Source organism: Portunus trituberculatus, chromosome 17 (assembly GCF_017591435.1).
Source record: "Portunus trituberculatus isolate SZX2019 chromosome 17, ASM1759143v1, whole genome shotgun sequence".
NCBI lineage: Eukaryota > Metazoa > Arthropoda > Malacostraca > Decapoda > Portunidae > Portunus > Portunus trituberculatus.
In genome coordinates, this window is record NC_059271.1 from 3,377,501 (window position 1) to 3,395,000 (window position 17,500).

The following is a 17,500-nucleotide window of genomic DNA, read 5'->3' on the forward strand; positions in this document are numbered from 1 at the left end:
ACTTATTAGCAGAGGGCTATTGCTCACTAACACTTGTACTCTCACTAGATTCCTAATTTTTACTACAAAAAAGCCTCTTTGGTGCCATGATAAGTTTCTAAATGAAAAACTACCGATAGAATGCACAAAAGTGTTGCATTTCTCAAGATTGCAGCAGAATTAGGGATGCGCACTGGTATACGGTAAAACAGAATACAGTAAGGTCTCGATTTACGTCAGAGTTACGTTCCTGAAACATGACGTAAGTCGATTTTGTACGTAACTCGAGTTTCCATACATTTCAAAGCATATTATCGAGTTTTCAACCAATCATTGTTTATGGTCATTCAGGTAAGTTAAAGGTTATATTGTTATATTATTTACAACTATGTAGGAATATGAAACACAAGCTTGTTTTTGTTGTTGATTAGGGCCACGAATGCGAAGGACTCAGGTTGCCGAGAGGGGTGGACGCCTGAGGCCGCCAGGAGGGTGGGCAAGTCGAATGTTGTGACGCCCAGGGTGGACAGCTGGGAGCGTAGTGCAGTGCGGTGGGAGTAGAAGCGTGGGCAGCGGGGCGGGAAATGCAATAGGAAAGGGCAATAGTGATCAGCAGACAGGCGCAGACGGTGCAAGTCAGCTGCGAGTGTCGTGTGGCCCAGGCGAAGGCTCCGGAGTTGTTATTGTTGTGATGGGTGTGCGAGCCCTCAAGGTCGTCAACCTCCCCGTTGTCATGGGAACAGGCTTCCCATTTTCTTCTTCCCTCCCTCACACACAGCTGTTGCCTCCCTTCTCATGTCTTTTAATTATGTTCTTTTTCTTGTAGCATAATGGTTTTCCTTTTCTTAGGATCACTGCTGTCACTTAAGAAGTTTTCTCTTTGGTGCCATTGAGCAAGATACTAAGAACTTGAGTCAGTAAACGCAGAAGTAGGATAACACTCTTGCCAGGGGCGATGGTGTGGTGGAACTGAGGCAGGGTGTTATTGTATTTAAGCGTGAGGCGGGCGGTGTGGCGGGTAACCACCAACAATAACAATAAATCCCGCACTTTACGATTTATAAATTTTCAAATTTTTAATTTTAAATTGCCTTATAGTGGACTGATGTAACTACGAGTTTGACGTAACTCGAGACCGACGTAACCCGGGACTTTACTATACTGGTATTTTGCTTCGGTATTTTCTTAATACCAGTATCAGAATGTAACAATGACAGTAGCAGGAAGAGAGAGGACAGAGCTTTGTTTACAACCATGTGTGTGTCCGTTCAATTACCAGATATTTTCACGACTAATAAGTTTTTGGTGTTAGTGTAAGTTTATAAATGAAAGACTACAGGCAAAATGCTTGAAAATGTTATTCTGATGTCAGCAACAGCACAACTGACGGTGAGGGAAAGGCCAGGGAGCCTTTGTTTACAACCATGTGTATGGACATTCTACCATCAGGTATTTTTTCGATTATTTAATCGAACATGTGCGTTTTAGTATTGAAAAGTTTGATTATTAAGACATTCAAGTATTGAGTCTTCACTGTACTTATCAATTTGCGGAAATTTGTTGAAGCAGTAGGAAAAGGTAAGAGTTAGTAATTATCAGAGCTGGGCATTACAGCACTGAGTTGCATCTTTGCCACACCTTGAATATTGAAGTTGCAAAGTCAAAAGTTGCAATTGTTTTGAAAGTCTTAATAAGCAAAGTCACACCACCAATTTTACACCACTTTGAACAAGAACAAAGACAACCTTTTTAAAGAAATTGTTTCCTGTGTGCCATCAAGACACACCTATAATTTGACAGGGGATGTTTAGAAAAAAACACTTTTCCTTGAACTTCATAGCCCACCTCTTAGACTATGGTCCAAGACTGTAGGCTAATGGATTTTCCCCCTACTGATCAATGTGCATTTCTTGCTATTTTATACCTCTTTTCATGCCAACTGCTCTTCTGACCTTGCTAGGTGTATGCCTCCCTCCCCTCCTGCATTCCTGGTACAGATGACTTTCTTCTTTCTCATCCCTATTCTGTTCACCTTTCTAATATAAGAATTAACCAGTACTCAGTCATTCATCCCTTTCACTGGGAAATTCTAGAACTCCGTGCTTGGTTATGTATTTTCACCTACCTGAACTCATTTATGAGGGAGGTTTCAAGATATTAATCAAATTTTGACCCTGTTTGGAGCCTAGCATCACAGTTGGCTTTTTTTAATTTGTTATTTTTGTTGCATTTGGCTGGTTTCCCCATTACATAAAAAAAAAAAAATACCACCATACATAAATAAGTAAAGCTTTACTGGCAAAGGATAGTGAGTGGAAGGCAGCAAGAGGTTCTATACTTAACTTCTCCCATCCACCATCTCATTATACAGTAAAACCTCGCTTGACGAATGTCTCTAAGGACGAACAATTCGGGAGACGATATAAAAATTTGTCAATATATCGACCCAGGGGACGAACGCGGTTAAATGGCTCACCGGCAACCCGACTATCACGCAACAACAAAACAAAACATAAGCACAAAAGAAAATAGAAACAGGAACATACGAAAAATATTACATGACAATCTCAGTGCCACCACGATTTTCTCCTGTTTTTCCTGTGCATGGTGATGTTACCGGCGCGCTCTACTGTAGCTTTCTCGGCGTTATCCTCGTTGCTCTGGTGGCTCTCAGCGTTGCTGTCATCATCATCTTGGCCATGTCCAGGTACTGCAGATTGTGGCACATCCATCGCAGCTGTTTCATTGCTCGCCTGGAAGGAACACCGCCCTACTGCCCGCTCCTCTCACACTGAGCATTACCTCCGATGATCAAAGGAACTTCCTGGCCACGTACCTTTAACTTCCCTTCTTGGAAGTCCAAACTTGCTCCCACACACGTAAGGAAGTCAATCCCCAGCAGGCAAGGGTCTTCCAAGGCAGAGACGAAGACTGGCAATCTTTCCATGTTTCCAACGCCGATGTTCACTATAACGTGCCCCCACATAGTGGCACTGACTTGTGACGCTACACAGCTGTTGTGTAGCTCTGGCACGCTGCGCACATCCAAAGTCCTCTCTGTTAACTATCTTCTCGGATCTTGTCTGTCTTCCTCCCCATCCTCCTCTCCTCCATTCCATTATGCCATCAACGTCCAGTCTCTCAAGTAAATAACCTTTTCTTTTTTATTCATTTTATTACCATTTAGGTAAGTAAAACATTTAGGCTTTCTATAATTATTTCGTTCATGTCATGCATACATTAAAGGTCTATTTTGAATGGGTTTTATGGACAAAAGTATGATTTTTTTTTTCTTTCCTGGAACAGATTAATAGTATTTCAATACATTCTTATGAGAAAAATTGATTCAGGGGACGAACAAATCGGGTGACGAACAGGATTTAGGAAAAAATTATGGTCGTGAGCTGAGGTTTTACTGTATAGCAGTTGATCCTACTGTGCCATCCTCTTGTTCAGATAAGTAACTAATCCTCTTGTCTGCACATTGTACAATTATCTTGTATAAATGAAGGAAATTATGATGACACCCCACTTTTTTTTTACACATGTAGAGTGGTACCTCGACATACAAATTTTATTTGTTTCATGATGAATGTTGTATATCAAAAAAATTGTATTTCAAATCAATTTTTCCCATAGAAATTAATGGAAATAGAATTAATTCATTCTTGTGACATGAATTTATCCCTCCCATACAAAAAAAAATTAACATGCTTTTAATACCAACCAAATGTAGATTTAATATAAGATAGATACAATGTCTATTGTATGCATGATATAAATGAAATTTATTGCCCAAAATAACAACTTAACCTGCAAAACTCGGGACACATCGACAAATGTTCATCACGCAAGACTCCGGGCACGTTGATAGATGTTTAGGCTTTTTACTGCTATATTTTGGCTATTTTCTTCCCGTTTGCTGTGCTTGTGAGCTGGCAACACTCATCAGGAGTAAACATATGCTCTACGTCACTGTGTCACCAACGATGGATGGTGGGAGTGACAGTGATTTCACAGTGTCTGATTCCGCCACCTCTCCCACGTGCCTTACTTCTATACCTTGGGTCTTTCGCCATGTTACGGGGAGACAACTTTTGAATGAGAGTGGTATCAGAACAGGCAACTGGAGAGAGAGGGGGATACAAGGGGCCCTGTTTTCTATCGCTCTAGCCAAGGCAGCTGAACCCGATCAGACACAAGGCTACGTAAACTGATGATACCACCTCATTCAACCTGTGATATTTTGGTAACCATGACATCTAGAGACTTCTGGTTTTTTGCATTGCAAAGTGGAAGAGTTGCTTGTGGGCAGAACACCATTTGTACTCACTCGTTTATTGAATTTCTAAGTGTAATCAGTATGTGAATACAGGCTATTTTGTGTTTCTTGCCAAACTTTTACTTTTGGGACTCATGAGTTCACAAAGCTTAAGAAAAAATACACACTGTCGAGGAGCACAGACACATACGTGCCTAGTGATCGCTGTGCCACCTACTGAGGGCTATTCATATATTAGAAATATCTTTGTATTTCAAGGCGTAAATTATATAAAAAAAAAAATTGTTTATAAAAAAAATCCTATATTGGGGTGTTCATATCTCAGGGTATTACTGTACATGTAATGTTTATTTCACTGTATTTTGTGTTGATTTATCCTAAGGGGATGAAACCATAGATATTAATATCCCTTTTTGGAATGTAACATTAAAATTGCAAAAATTTAACTTTGTGCATATTACTTACAAATCTAACCTTAGGCATATCATTGAGTGAATGTACTTGGGGAAATAATTAGAATGTTGCATTCAGATTGTGATATTGAATGATGGGCATCATTAACAAACATAACCAGAAAAGAATTAGGAGAGTACCTAGGTTATTAGAATGAATGAATGTCACAATGTTAAGATTTGTTGATTTTAACTATTATTCATATTATATCATAGTTGTTTAGTCGTTTATGATATATCTATCTATATATATATATATATATATATATATATATATATATATATATATATATATATATATATATATATATATATATATATATATATATATATATATATATATATATATATATATATATATATATATATATATATATATATATATATATATATATATATATATATATATATATATATATATATATATATATATATATATATATATATATATTATATATATATATATATATATATATATATATATTATTTTTCCAGTGCTGCTGCAAAGTGCTGCTGCAAACGCAGCTGCTGCCTACCAGACGGGCCAGACTGGTTATCCAGTTGGCCACACACCAACAGGCACCTACACCACACAGCGTGCTGCAGGATCCACATATGACACAGGCTATCAAACAGCTGCAGCTGCAGCTGCAACTCATTCTACTGCAGCGGGCACTTACCCAAGTGCAGCAGCATCAGCTACTTATGACTATGGGTATGGCCGTACTACACAGACTGCTGCTGCTGCTGCTGCAGCTGCATATGACTCTTCCAAGACTTACTACGCACAACCATCATCTGCTACTGCTTACACTGGTGCAGACACTCACTATCACAGTAAGATAACATATTGATATGTTTTGAATTCTGATTGCAATTTTTGTACATTTTTCAGGTTAGTTTTTATTGATGTTAGTTTAAAATTCTGGCTGACACTAATAATCTGGAATCTGATTGGTAAACTCTCTCTCTCTCTCTCTCTCTCTCTCTCTCTCTCTCTCTCTCTCTCTCTCTCTCTCTCTCTCTCTCTCTCTCTCTCTCTCTCAAACAACTTTTGTAGCTTACAGAATGGTAGATTTAGTGGTGCATTGTGATAATGAACCTCATAGTAATGGATTGGACTAACCTAGCCTAACCAATTTTTTTGGACCGTTATGGCAGCTTTCTTTATTTCCTTCACGAATTCATAGTTCCTGACTGGCTGTGCTGACAAATACTCTATGACATGATAAACAAGCCAAAAAGGCATGCTAGATAAGATAACATTGACTAGTTTTGTTCGTCTACAATTTACAAAACTTGTAATTAGGTGGAGAGTGGCGACTGTTTGCCTGTGGGTGTCACTAGAGTGATACTCATGGTAATTTGTTGTCCCAGATTGGTTGGATCTGCAGCCTGCCAAAGTGAAATGCTAGTTGTGCATTTCTGTTTGAATGTTGTTGGGCAAGCAATGATAATGACACTGCCATACACAGAGAGAGAAAGAGAGAGAGAGAGAGACCTGCTGATGTGAATTGTTTGATAGATTTTTCTGTTCGAATGTTGTTGGGCAAGCAAGAATAATAAAACTGCATAGAGGGACAGACAGACAGACAGACAGATAGATAGATAGATAGATAGATAGATAGACAGACAGACAGAGCATTGCAGCTGACAAATGTGCATATGACAGACAAATGCAAACCTAAACTCTCCAATCACTTAATTCTTTCTTCTTTTACCTGTCTTTAAAGGTCTAAAATATCATATTTTCCTCTTTTGACTGAGGATAATTTAGTATGAAGTGGAGTAGATTTCTTTTCTTGTAAATGACATAATGAGCAAAATGTTTCATCAGTGCAGTACCAGGAGTGGTGGAGAAAGCATAGTGGTGTAAACAAAACAACACAGCTGTCTGATCATGCTCTCTCTCTCTCTCTCTCTCTCTCTCTCTCTCTCTCTCTCTCTCTCTCTCTCTCTCTCTCTCTCTCTCTCTCTCTCTCTCTCTCTCTCTCTCTCTCTCTCTCTCTCTCTCTCTCTCTCTCTCTCTCTCTCTCTCTCTCTCTCTCTCTCTCTCTCTCTCTCTCTCTCCTCCTCTCTCCTCTCCCTCCCTCCCTCTCCTCCCTCTCTCTCTCTCTCTCTCTCTCTCTCTCTCTCTCTCTCTCTCTCTCTCTCTCTCTCTCTCTCTCTCTCTCTCTCTCTCTCTCTCTCTCTCTCTCTCTCTCTCTCTCTCTCTCTCTCTCTCTCTCTCTCTCTCTCTCTCTCTCTCTCTCCCTCCCCAAGAAGCACTTGTTCAAGTTGCAATATTGGCTGTGAGGGTGGCAATATGGCAAGTTTACAGCAAGGCAATACTCTTTAGTAAGACTGTTAAGTGCGTGCCTGTGAGGTATCAACACTCAGCAGTATAGCACTTCCCTGTTAAAATGTCATGTTTAGGATTGGGGAACACTTTTCTATAGGGAACACACCTTAAGTTTTTACCTTGGTGGTAATGTGGAACTGAAGTAGAAGGATTTTAGAAGTAATTTTGGAAACACACCAATTTATATAGAAAACAGAAGGAGAGAAAGAAAGACGGAGACAGAGGGTAAGGAATTGGAGCTGCGTTTGAGAAAGAAGGCAAGCTTGTGATCTATGGGGAGATGGCAATAGCGTGAAGGTAGTCTACTCTGACTTAGATGATCTTGTGTCTTCCTCCCCTCTTTGTCACATCAGCAATGTCCTTCAGACAGCCATTAAATGTCACTGGACCACATGCGAATCGGCCATTGCATTAAACGAGAAGCTGTTTTTAATTCATCTATTAAGACAAATTTTTATTACTGTGCATGAACTCTTTTTTTTTTTTTTTTACATTGAGTGTAGAAGATGAAGTAAATTATGAAATATTTTTCTGCATTATTTAAAGAGAATAAACTACCAAAAAAAAAAAAAAGGGAAGAGGGTGTTTAAAAGGTCTCGTAGACCAACCGCTCTCAGTAATGAACAATTTGCAACATCTTACTCCCGAAGTGTTCATTATCGCAAGGCACCGCTTTATTATATGTATGTGTGTGTTTGTGTGTGTGTATTTACCTAGTTGTAGTTTTACAGGGCCTGGGCTTTATGCTCGTGTGGCCCCGTCTCCATATCTACGCTTATCCAATTTTTCTTTAAAACTATGCACACTTGTTGCTGATACCACTGTGTGTGTGTGTGTGTGTGTGTGTGTGTGTGTGTGTGTGTGTGTGTGTGTGTGTGTGTGTGTGTTTTATGATGAGATCTGAAGGGACTTATGATCATGCATTTTCCATTAATATATGTATGATGCTAATTGAACTATTCTACCTTCCAATGAAAAGTTTTCAGATGGTTCTCTCATATAATTAGAAATTTTGCTGATTCATGTAGAACTTATTTTGGGATATCTCTGAATTTGCAGCCAACAAACATATACCAGTATATCTGATTTGTATATTTGATGACAAAATCATCCTAAAGAATAAGACATATGAAGCTTAGTTGTCTTGCCCACAGATAAGGCTGCGTATACCAGTGCCAGTGCATATACAACAACATCCAGACAGACCACTCCTGTGGTGACCCCAAAGACCAGCTACACAGGTACCTATCCTGGTGCTGCTGCTGCTGCTGCCACTGCAACCTACAACACTTCCCCATATGCTGTTCAGACCACAACAGCCAACAAAAGTGAGTATCTTTGGGGGAAAGTTGGTTCTTGTAATGAGGTATCGTTTTTTTTTTGGCTCTCCTATCCTTATTTTTTCACCTAATTTAATAATATTTATACATGGTGTGTATTAATATGTATTGCTTTTATAGCATAAATATGATGTAGATACCTCTGGTAGTTTTTGTGCAAAAGTGATTTTTTGGTGATGAAAAAAGATATTCAAAATCACATCATAAATTACAGGTAACTCGATTTACACGATAGATGCGTTCCAAGAGACATCGCGTATATCAAAATTCGCGTAAAACAAACATGCAATTCTCATAAGAAACAATAGATAATAGGGGGGATGTGGGATGTGGTCCAAAAAAATTTGTACAAAATACTATATTTATTTGGCTAAATTAACATGTTTTTATTATTTACCATTCTGAATACTGGAAGTGTATTTAAAGTAAAGGGAAAAGCATGAAATAATAAGAGAAAACAACAAAACAAAGAGTACGTAAATAAAACACTCACTGCGTCACTGCCTTCACCACTCACACCACAGTAAGTCACTCTTCCTCTGAGCTTTACCAGTTTATCAAAAATCCACTTATCAAAAATAACCCCACGTGCAGAAGAAGATGCAGGACGTTTTGGGGCCATCTTGGTGAATTATAGGCAGATTGAAGAGATTCCGTCTGTACTCAGTGCTGGCAGACTGCAAATGAGGCACGAGAAGAGCGGGAGCTGGATCCAAGATTCTTTAACAACGTCAGAGCAACCTCCTGCAGCGAAATGGCATCCATGAACGCTTGGAGGGACGGTAACGAGGTTGCTCTTAGGTTGCTGGGAATGCCACCTCATATATGCATTTATGTTCACAAAACAACATTTCTATTAGCTTTTACAGACCTTGTCCCCAAGAAAGGATTGTTTTGTAATGCATAAAGTGAAATCTTACATGGAATACCAAAAAATAAAGCAGAGATGAGATCGACCACAGACGAGGCAGAGACTTGCGGTGACTCGGCCGCTTCTTAGTATTCATATATGTTCATGGCATGAGGATAACCTCGACTCCGTGCCACTGAGTGATAGTGAATTACTAATGAAATACTGCGGTATTTCATTAGTAATTCACTATCACTCAGTGCCACGGAGTCGAGGTTATCCTCATAGTATGAGCGTATGTGAATACTAAGATATGACATCCATTATAGCAGGCAATAGAGGATTGGAAACATAAAATATCGTGGTGAAAGCAACACGCAAGTTATAAGGGTCACAAGAAGAAGCAGCCGAGTCGCCGCGTCTGCCTTGTCTGTGGCCGATCTCATCTCTGCTTTATTCTTTGGTATTCCATGTAAGATTTCACTTTATGCATTGCAAAACAATCCTTTCTTGGGGGCAAGGTTTGTAAAAAGCTAATAGAAATGTTGTTTTGTAAACATAAATGCATATATAAGACAGTAACACCACCTCGAGAGGTGTTCCCAGCAACCTGAGAGCAACCTCATAGCAACCTCGTTATCGTCCCTCCTAGCGTTCATGGATGCCATATCATGGCAGGAGGTTGCTCTAACGTTGTTGAAGTTTCTTGGATCCAGCTCCTGGCAGCCAATGAGCACTTTTAGGCGGGCTACCAACCTCCACCCGCCAACAGCAACGAATCTTTGTGGATGCCATTATACGAAGGTTGGTATGTCAGCAGGAGGTTGTCTGTACCAACATAGACAACAACCTGCTTCTTGGATCCGGCCCCGGAGCTCCCACCTATCGGCCAGCTGTGGAACTCTCTGGTGCGCAGTTTGAAATTGCGTCTGGCGCTCAGTTTGAAAAATGCGGTTGGGCCAAATCGCATATAAGCAAACCAATCGCGCAAATTAAATTAATTATGATATTTTTTTGGTCACGTTATAACAAAAACTCGTAAATCAAACACACGTAAATCGAGTTACCTGTAACAACTATTGTTGTATGGCAATTTTCTCTTGATCACAGGTAATAGCCATAACCAACAAATATAAGCTTTTGCATACACATAAACTAAGTTGTAACAATTTCATCACTTTTTTTTATTTATTTATTTTTTTAATCTACCTTAGATTTAATTGAAGAAATTTGATCATGACCATGGTAATGTTTGTAAAGATGAGGTTGATGATCATTTGGCTGCAATAATTTTTGAAATTGGTCAATTACTGAAAAGTTGTTTAACAATTCATCCACGAAAAAGAGAAAGTTTGGAAAAATGCATTTTTCTGTGAACATCTTCATTACACCCATATAACTTACTCCAACACACACCAAATCCAGATATTTACTCTCATAATCCTTTGACATCTTCTTGGAGGTTGGTACTGGTTGTTTAGATAGTTTAAAGCCATGGATATCATCTTAAAAGTACCTACACACACGCCGTCGCTGAGAGAGGACGGCTCGTCTCCGGCTGCAGACGGGAAGAAGTGAAAATACCTATGGTGTTACAGGGCCCGGGTACCTCTAAGTTAGTGTCCTGTTGATGTCCTACTGTCGCATAGTGTTGAAAGTGAGGGATATGGAGAGTGGTCCCTGAGATGAGAGTGTGGGCGGTGATTGTTTTGGCCGTAATCAGCTGACGTTAACAAACATGGCGGCTACCCCTAGACAACCTAAGGATTTTGAAGGTTTTGTAACTACTCCAAGAGGACTGGAGAAATTAGATATGGATGCAAGAATCCAGGCACTGGAAAGTAAGTTCCTAAACATTTTGTCCATAGAAGAAAAACTGGATAGAGTTATAGCCGAGAATGATTCGTTCAAAAAAGAGATCTCTTTGTTAATGATAGCGAATAAAGAGCTATTGAAGGAAAAAGTAGAGATGGAGAAAGAAAACCAACAACTAAGGAAACAATGTGAAGAGATGAAGGCTGAACTCCTAGAAATGGAGATGAAAATATCCGAAGGGGACTTGAGGAAGGAGGAATGCCTTAATCTAATTGATGCCAGGATGAAAGAAGTGAACCATGAACATCAGGAGGTACAAAGGTCCTTTAGGGAGATAGTAAAAAAGCAGGAAGAGGAAAATAAAGTGATTACGCAGAGTGAAATGGTAAAGGCACTAAAGGAAAATGAGTATGTGGTGAGAGATATTGCTGAAAAGAAAAATGTGTGATCATAACAGGATTGAGCGAGGAAACTAACAGAAACTGGCAGGATAGGAGGGATAAAGAAAATCACAGAATTAAATCTTTACTGAATAAGATCTGTGTGGAGGAAGAGGACCTATATGCTGAGGTAGAAGAAAGTGTGAGATTGGGAGCTTTTGAGGAAGGCAAGAATAGACCATTAAAATTGAAATTAAAGTCTCAGGTGGCAGCTGAGGCCTTGTTGAGGAGGGCTTGGAAACTTAAGGACTCTGAGGAAACCAAAACAATTTACATAAGAAGAAATATGTCACAGGATGAGCGAATGAAAATGAAAGAGCTTGTAACTGAAGTGAAAGAGAGGAATGACGAAAGAACAGAGGAGGAAAAGACCAAGTTTTTTTGGAGGATGAGAAATGGGAGGCTAAAGAAGTGGTGGATAAAACAGGCAGAATAGACATTACATGGAAGAAAGAGACTAGGAATGGAATACAAGTGACTTACATGAATATAGATGGATTTCTGTCTAAGAGGCTAGAATGTATGGATTACCTAAGAAATAACGAACCGGACATAATGTGTGTAGTGGAAACAAAGCTAAGGCCGAAATAAAGCTAGACTGGTTTGTTGTAAAACACTACAAAGTATGGAGAAATGATAGAAAAATAAAGGAGGTGGTGGTATAATGGTTCTTACTAAGGAAGATCTGATAGTGAAGGAGGTGAACTATAGTAAGAGAAATGAGGAAGTGATAAGTATGCTTATAACAGATGGCAAGAGGGACATTAATATTATAACAGTATACATACCACCCAGAACCAGTGCTTGGGAATATGAACAGTACCAAATGATGATGAGAAATACTCTAGATAGAATGAAGCAAGAACTCATCAGAAAGGATAGAGTGATGATAGTCGGAGACTTTAATTGTAAAGAAATAGTGTGGGAAGACTACAAAGTGGTGAATGGTGGTGAGTGGGCAGAGGAATTGTTAAAGGTAGCAACAAATAACTTGATGACACAGTGGGTGAGATCACCAACAAGGTGCAGGGGACAAGATGTTGCAGCAAGGTTGGATTTGGTATTTACCAGGGGCATCTCTCTAAAAGAGGAAATTGAACATAAATGTCCCTTGGGGAGAAGCGATCATGATGTCCTAAGCTTTGAGCTGGATACAGAATTAAGCACGAATAAGATTGTGGAATGCAGGGAGGAAAAATTATACCAGGAAAGGGATATGCAATTGAAATACGATAAATTTATGGATCTGTATAACTCTGCTGTGAAAAAGTTTGTGCCATATGACAGAAAGAGGACTTTAAATAATAAACAGTGGTTTAACAGAAATTGTGAAGAAGCAAAAAAGAACAAAGAAAAGGCATGGAAGAAACTTAAGAAAAACAGTGATGTATTATCAAGAGAAGTTTACAAAACAGCAAGGAATAGATAAGTTGAAGTAAGGAGAACAGCACAGAAGGAATAAGAACAGAGGGTGGTGGAAAATTGTGATAGTGACCCAAAAATGTTTTACAAATTCATAAATGGAAAACTAAATATAAGGGAGGCAATAGTAAAGGTAAAAATGGGAAGAAGTATATGAGGATGCTGGAGATATAGCTGAAATTTTGAACGACAACTTTTGCAAAGTGTTTACAAAGGAGGAGCATTTTATGGGAGGAAGGCCTACGGAAATAAAGCAAATGCAGGACATCATGGTTACTAAGGAAGATGTAAGGAAAATTATAAGCAATCTGGATATTAATAAATCAATGGGGCCTGATGGCATATCTGGGAGGTTGCTAAATGAATGTAAGGATCAATTGTTGAACCCCGTATTTGATATTGTGGAAACCTCCATACGAACAGGATTAGTCCCGAAAGAGTGGAAAAGAGCTGACATTGTGCCTATATATAAGAATGGTAGTAGAATGGAACCACTAAATTATAGACCAGTATCGTTGACTAGTATATTGTGCAAGGTATGTGAAGAAGTAATTAAAGCTAAGTGGAGTGAGTATCTAGAAAGTGAAAACATTCTGAGTGAAAGACAGTTTGGTTTCAGAAAAGGAAGATCGTGCGTATCCAATTTATTATGTTTTTATTCAAGAGTGACTGACATACTACAACATAGAGAGGGATGGGTGGATGCTATCTACCTGGACTTGAGAAAGGCCTTTGATAAAGTACCACACAATAGACTGATGTGGAAACTAAAGAAGATTGGAGGAGTAAATGATAAACTAGCAAAATGGATGGAAAATTACTTAATGGGAAGAGAAATGAGAACAGTGGTGAGAGGAAGGAAGTCCGAGTGGAAGAAGGTAACCAGTGGAGTTCCACAAGGGTCAGTGCTTGGTCCCATCATGTTTTTGATTTATGTTAATGATATGCCAGTAGGAATTGACAGTTACATGAACATGTTTGCGGATGATACTAAAATTATGAGGAGAGTAAGGAATGTGGAAGATTGTAACAAGTTACAGGAAGATCTTGATAAAATATATGAGTGGAGTAAGGAGTGGCAGATGGAATTTAATATAGACAAGACCCATGTTATGAAAATGGGAAGAAGTAGATACAGACCAAACTGGGATTACAGGCTGGGTGATGAGAAAATTAAAGAGACCAATGAGGAGAAAGACTTAGGAGTAACCGTACAAAACACTTTGTCACCGGAGAAACACATTAACAAGATTTTTTGGAAAACATATAACATGCTTCAAAATATTGGCCTTGCATTCCACTACCTAGATGAAGGAATGATGAGGAGGATATTATGTACCTTAAGACCCCAGTTAGAATATGCAGCTTGTGTCTGGTCACGACATATGAAGAAAAATGTGAAGAAGGTAGAAAAGGTACAGAGGCTGGCAACAAGGATGGTACCAGAACTCAGGGAGTTAGACTATGAGGAAAGACTGAGGAAGCTTGGGGTTGACCACATTAGAAGAGAGAAGAACAAGAGGAGACATGATAACTATGTATAAATTGGTGAACAAGATTGACATACTGGACAGAGTTGATAAAGGTGACCACAAGTAATCATCTCCGAGGACATGGAAAAAAGCTAATAAAAGACATATGTCTAAATGACGTGAGAAAATACAATTTCCCGCATCATAGCATCGATAAGTGGAATAAACTGAGCAGTGATGTTGTTGACGCGGTGTGTGTCAGTCAGATGAAAGAGAGATATGACAGGAATGGACAAGGAGACAGGACACAGAGAGCTTAGCTCGGGCCCTGTAATACACAAATAGGTAAATACAAGGTGAATTCTCCCTTGTCTGGTAGGCTTCTAGCTCCTGGTCCCTTGTTTTTATCATATTATACATAACATATATGCTGATATGTAACATACTACTGATATGTTTTATATATCCATTATGAAAATAACGCATTCTATAGGTATTATTGGAGCCAACACTGGCCAGGTAGAACTTATTTTGAAGTTACTAACTGTTACTTCAGAGGTAAATGTTTCCACACTCACACTTCATGAAATTGACCAATTTTTTAAACTTTTCCAATGATATCACTACCAGAGAACCATCATTACTCGTTTGGTAGGACTGCCTCTCCTCTTGTGGTAATAGGCTTATTGTAGCTTGCTCCAGACACGTGTGTATATGGAGAAAACATAAATCGAAATTGGAGGAAGATGAAGCAGCTGATTCTCATGTCTCCTCAGTCCTCCACCTTTTCAAGGCTCTCTGGTGACTCGTTTCACTCTTCTACAGTAAGCCCCTGCACTTGGCGAATGAATTAGTCTGGCGAAACTACTGCCAAATGCGAACTTCGCCAAGCACGAGTTCTTTATACCATATAAGTTGCCTAAAAAATGCCTTAATCAGTCTTTGGTCACTTCCAAAGTCCCTCTTTTGACCCCTAAAATACCATCTTTCGAGCTGAAATAAAATCTTTTGCCTTCACATATTAGAGCACATGTACAAAACAGACCAATAGACAATAAATAAAGGTAATAAGACATGATATAAAGGCTGTAACTCCTGTTTTTCTACCTGTTTCCTTTACCCACTTTCGCCCTTGCCGCCGCCACTATTGTCCTTACCCCCCCGGTACCACCTGTTATGGTGGGAGAGGCCATGTTGGTGGTAAATCACCAGAATTTATTTCCATGCTAGCAGAACGGGTAGAGTAAACAAAATGGGTGAAGGGGACTCCCACACTATGCTCTGATAGGTTTAGAGAGAGGTCTGATGTCACCGGAGAGCTGCGTGATTCACCATGTGGCAGCCAGGGTACCGCCATATTTGAATTCAAATCACCAAGCGTGCACTTGGTGGTCATGGCCACCCTACTGCCAAAAGTGAATTTCGCCAAGCTGAGATTCGCCAAATGCGGGGGCATACTGTACTTTCTTTTAGTACTTACACGTGGCATTGTCTATTGTAGGAGACCATAAAAAAGCAAAACAAGTTGATGTAGATTGCACTGTGGGATGGGACCCTGGAGAGGTGACTGTGACAGCATTGCTGGCTGTCCCTACAAGTCACAGGTTTCCCCAAACTATCGTACCACTTCATCAGGAAACAAATTTGAAAAAAAAAAATAAATAATAATAATAATAATAACAATAATAATAAATAAAAAAATTAAAGAATCAAAGCCTAAGAGATAAATGGGGTGTGGCACAAGCTCAGCCATTTAAAGTCTGGCTCTTTAAACCGCCATAACCAGGTGAGCAACGCATCTTGCTCGTGACAAGCACTTGCCATGGTTAGAGATAACAGTGACAATGTCAGATGCCAGACATCACATTTTCAAGAAATCTCAACCAAATTGACCAAATTTTCCCCTTAATATGCAGTATCTTTATAACTATTCTGTTATGAAAAAGCTTGGAAGATCAGTGTTTAATGAAAGGGGAACCAGAATGAAGAAGCCATGTATTGTTCTGTAGAAAAACATGCAAGCATTCATGATACATGACAAATAATAGGCTACTACCGTTTCTTAAAGGCTTTACTGTCTCTTTTGTATTAAGCTTTAGCCTTGGTAACCATGGTAGTTGATAAAGAAAATTATGATGCACTTGTTAGTATATGGCAGAGACATCTGATATTTATAAAAAAAAAAAAAAGATAAAAATGGCAACAGCATATTTGCTGAGATATACATTACTGTGATTTATGATTATTGGCAGCAGATGCAATACTGACATTGCTGCAAAATTAGTTGCACTCCATTCCATTTTTGTAGTGTTTGGGGCTCGTTGTTGTTGGGGGCCATTCATATATACTTTGGTTACAAGAAGTCTTTCAGTAGGAAGAATGAACTACTTTTTACTGTTATTTTTTGAATTTCTACAAGGATAAGGTGTCAGTACAGATTGAATGTTTGATTAGTATTTTGTAGAAATGGTAACAAATCCTGAAAGAAAAAAATTCAAATGGGGAAAAATGTCAAATTATTTTTTTCTTATTATTAATAAATTAATTAATTAATTTATTTATTTATTTATTTTATTTATTTATTTGTTTTTCTTCCAGCTGCATTGCCTGTATACATGCAACAGACATCACAACCACCAGCTGCAGCTGTTGCTGCTGTAAAAACTGCAGGGAACACTTGGCAAACCTTCAAAAAGCCCCAAGTGCCAGGCAAAACTCCAAAACCTAAGGCACCACCAAAGCCTCAGCAACTCCATTACTGTGATGTGTGTAAAATCAGCTGTGCAGGACCACAAACTTATCGAGAACATCTTGAGGGTCAAAAGCATAAGAAGAAGGAGGCTGCTGCAAAAGCTGGCCCTACTCCATCTCGACATGGTGCCTCCCTTCGATGTGAACTCTGTGATGTTACTTGTACTGGTGCAGATGCATATGCTGCTCACATTCGTGGTGCAAAGCATCAAAAGGTAAGAACAGAGGAGCAGTGGTAACCAGTTCATTATCAATCTCTATTTGAACATCTTGTAATCTGCCACCATATAGTTCTGTGTAAGTGTTTGGTGCTATTGGATATTTTCTTTACCATATATATATATATATATATATAT

At 39.0% G+C, this 17,500-nt stretch overlaps 1 protein-coding gene across 5 annotated transcripts in view; it reads left to right on the plus strand.

Annotated features, from left to right (window-relative positions):
• LOC123505108 (zinc finger RNA-binding protein-like) overlaps positions 1-17,500 on the plus strand; it is a 55,090-nt gene that overhangs the window by 5,011 nt on the left and 32,579 nt on the right. For 3 of the 5 annotated variants that reach the window (XM_045256163.1, XM_045256164.1, XM_045256165.1), the window contains exons 2-4: positions 5,222-5,550; positions 8,194-8,382; positions 16,992-17,359. In XM_045256163.1, the coding sequence (XP_045112098.1) occupies positions 5,222-5,550; positions 8,194-8,382; positions 16,992-17,359 (886 nt within the window). The remainder of the gene's footprint in view (positions 1-5,221; positions 5,551-8,193; positions 8,383-16,991; positions 17,360-17,500) is intronic. The other 2 variants (XM_045256166.1, XM_045256167.1) reach the window with 1 other exon arrangement.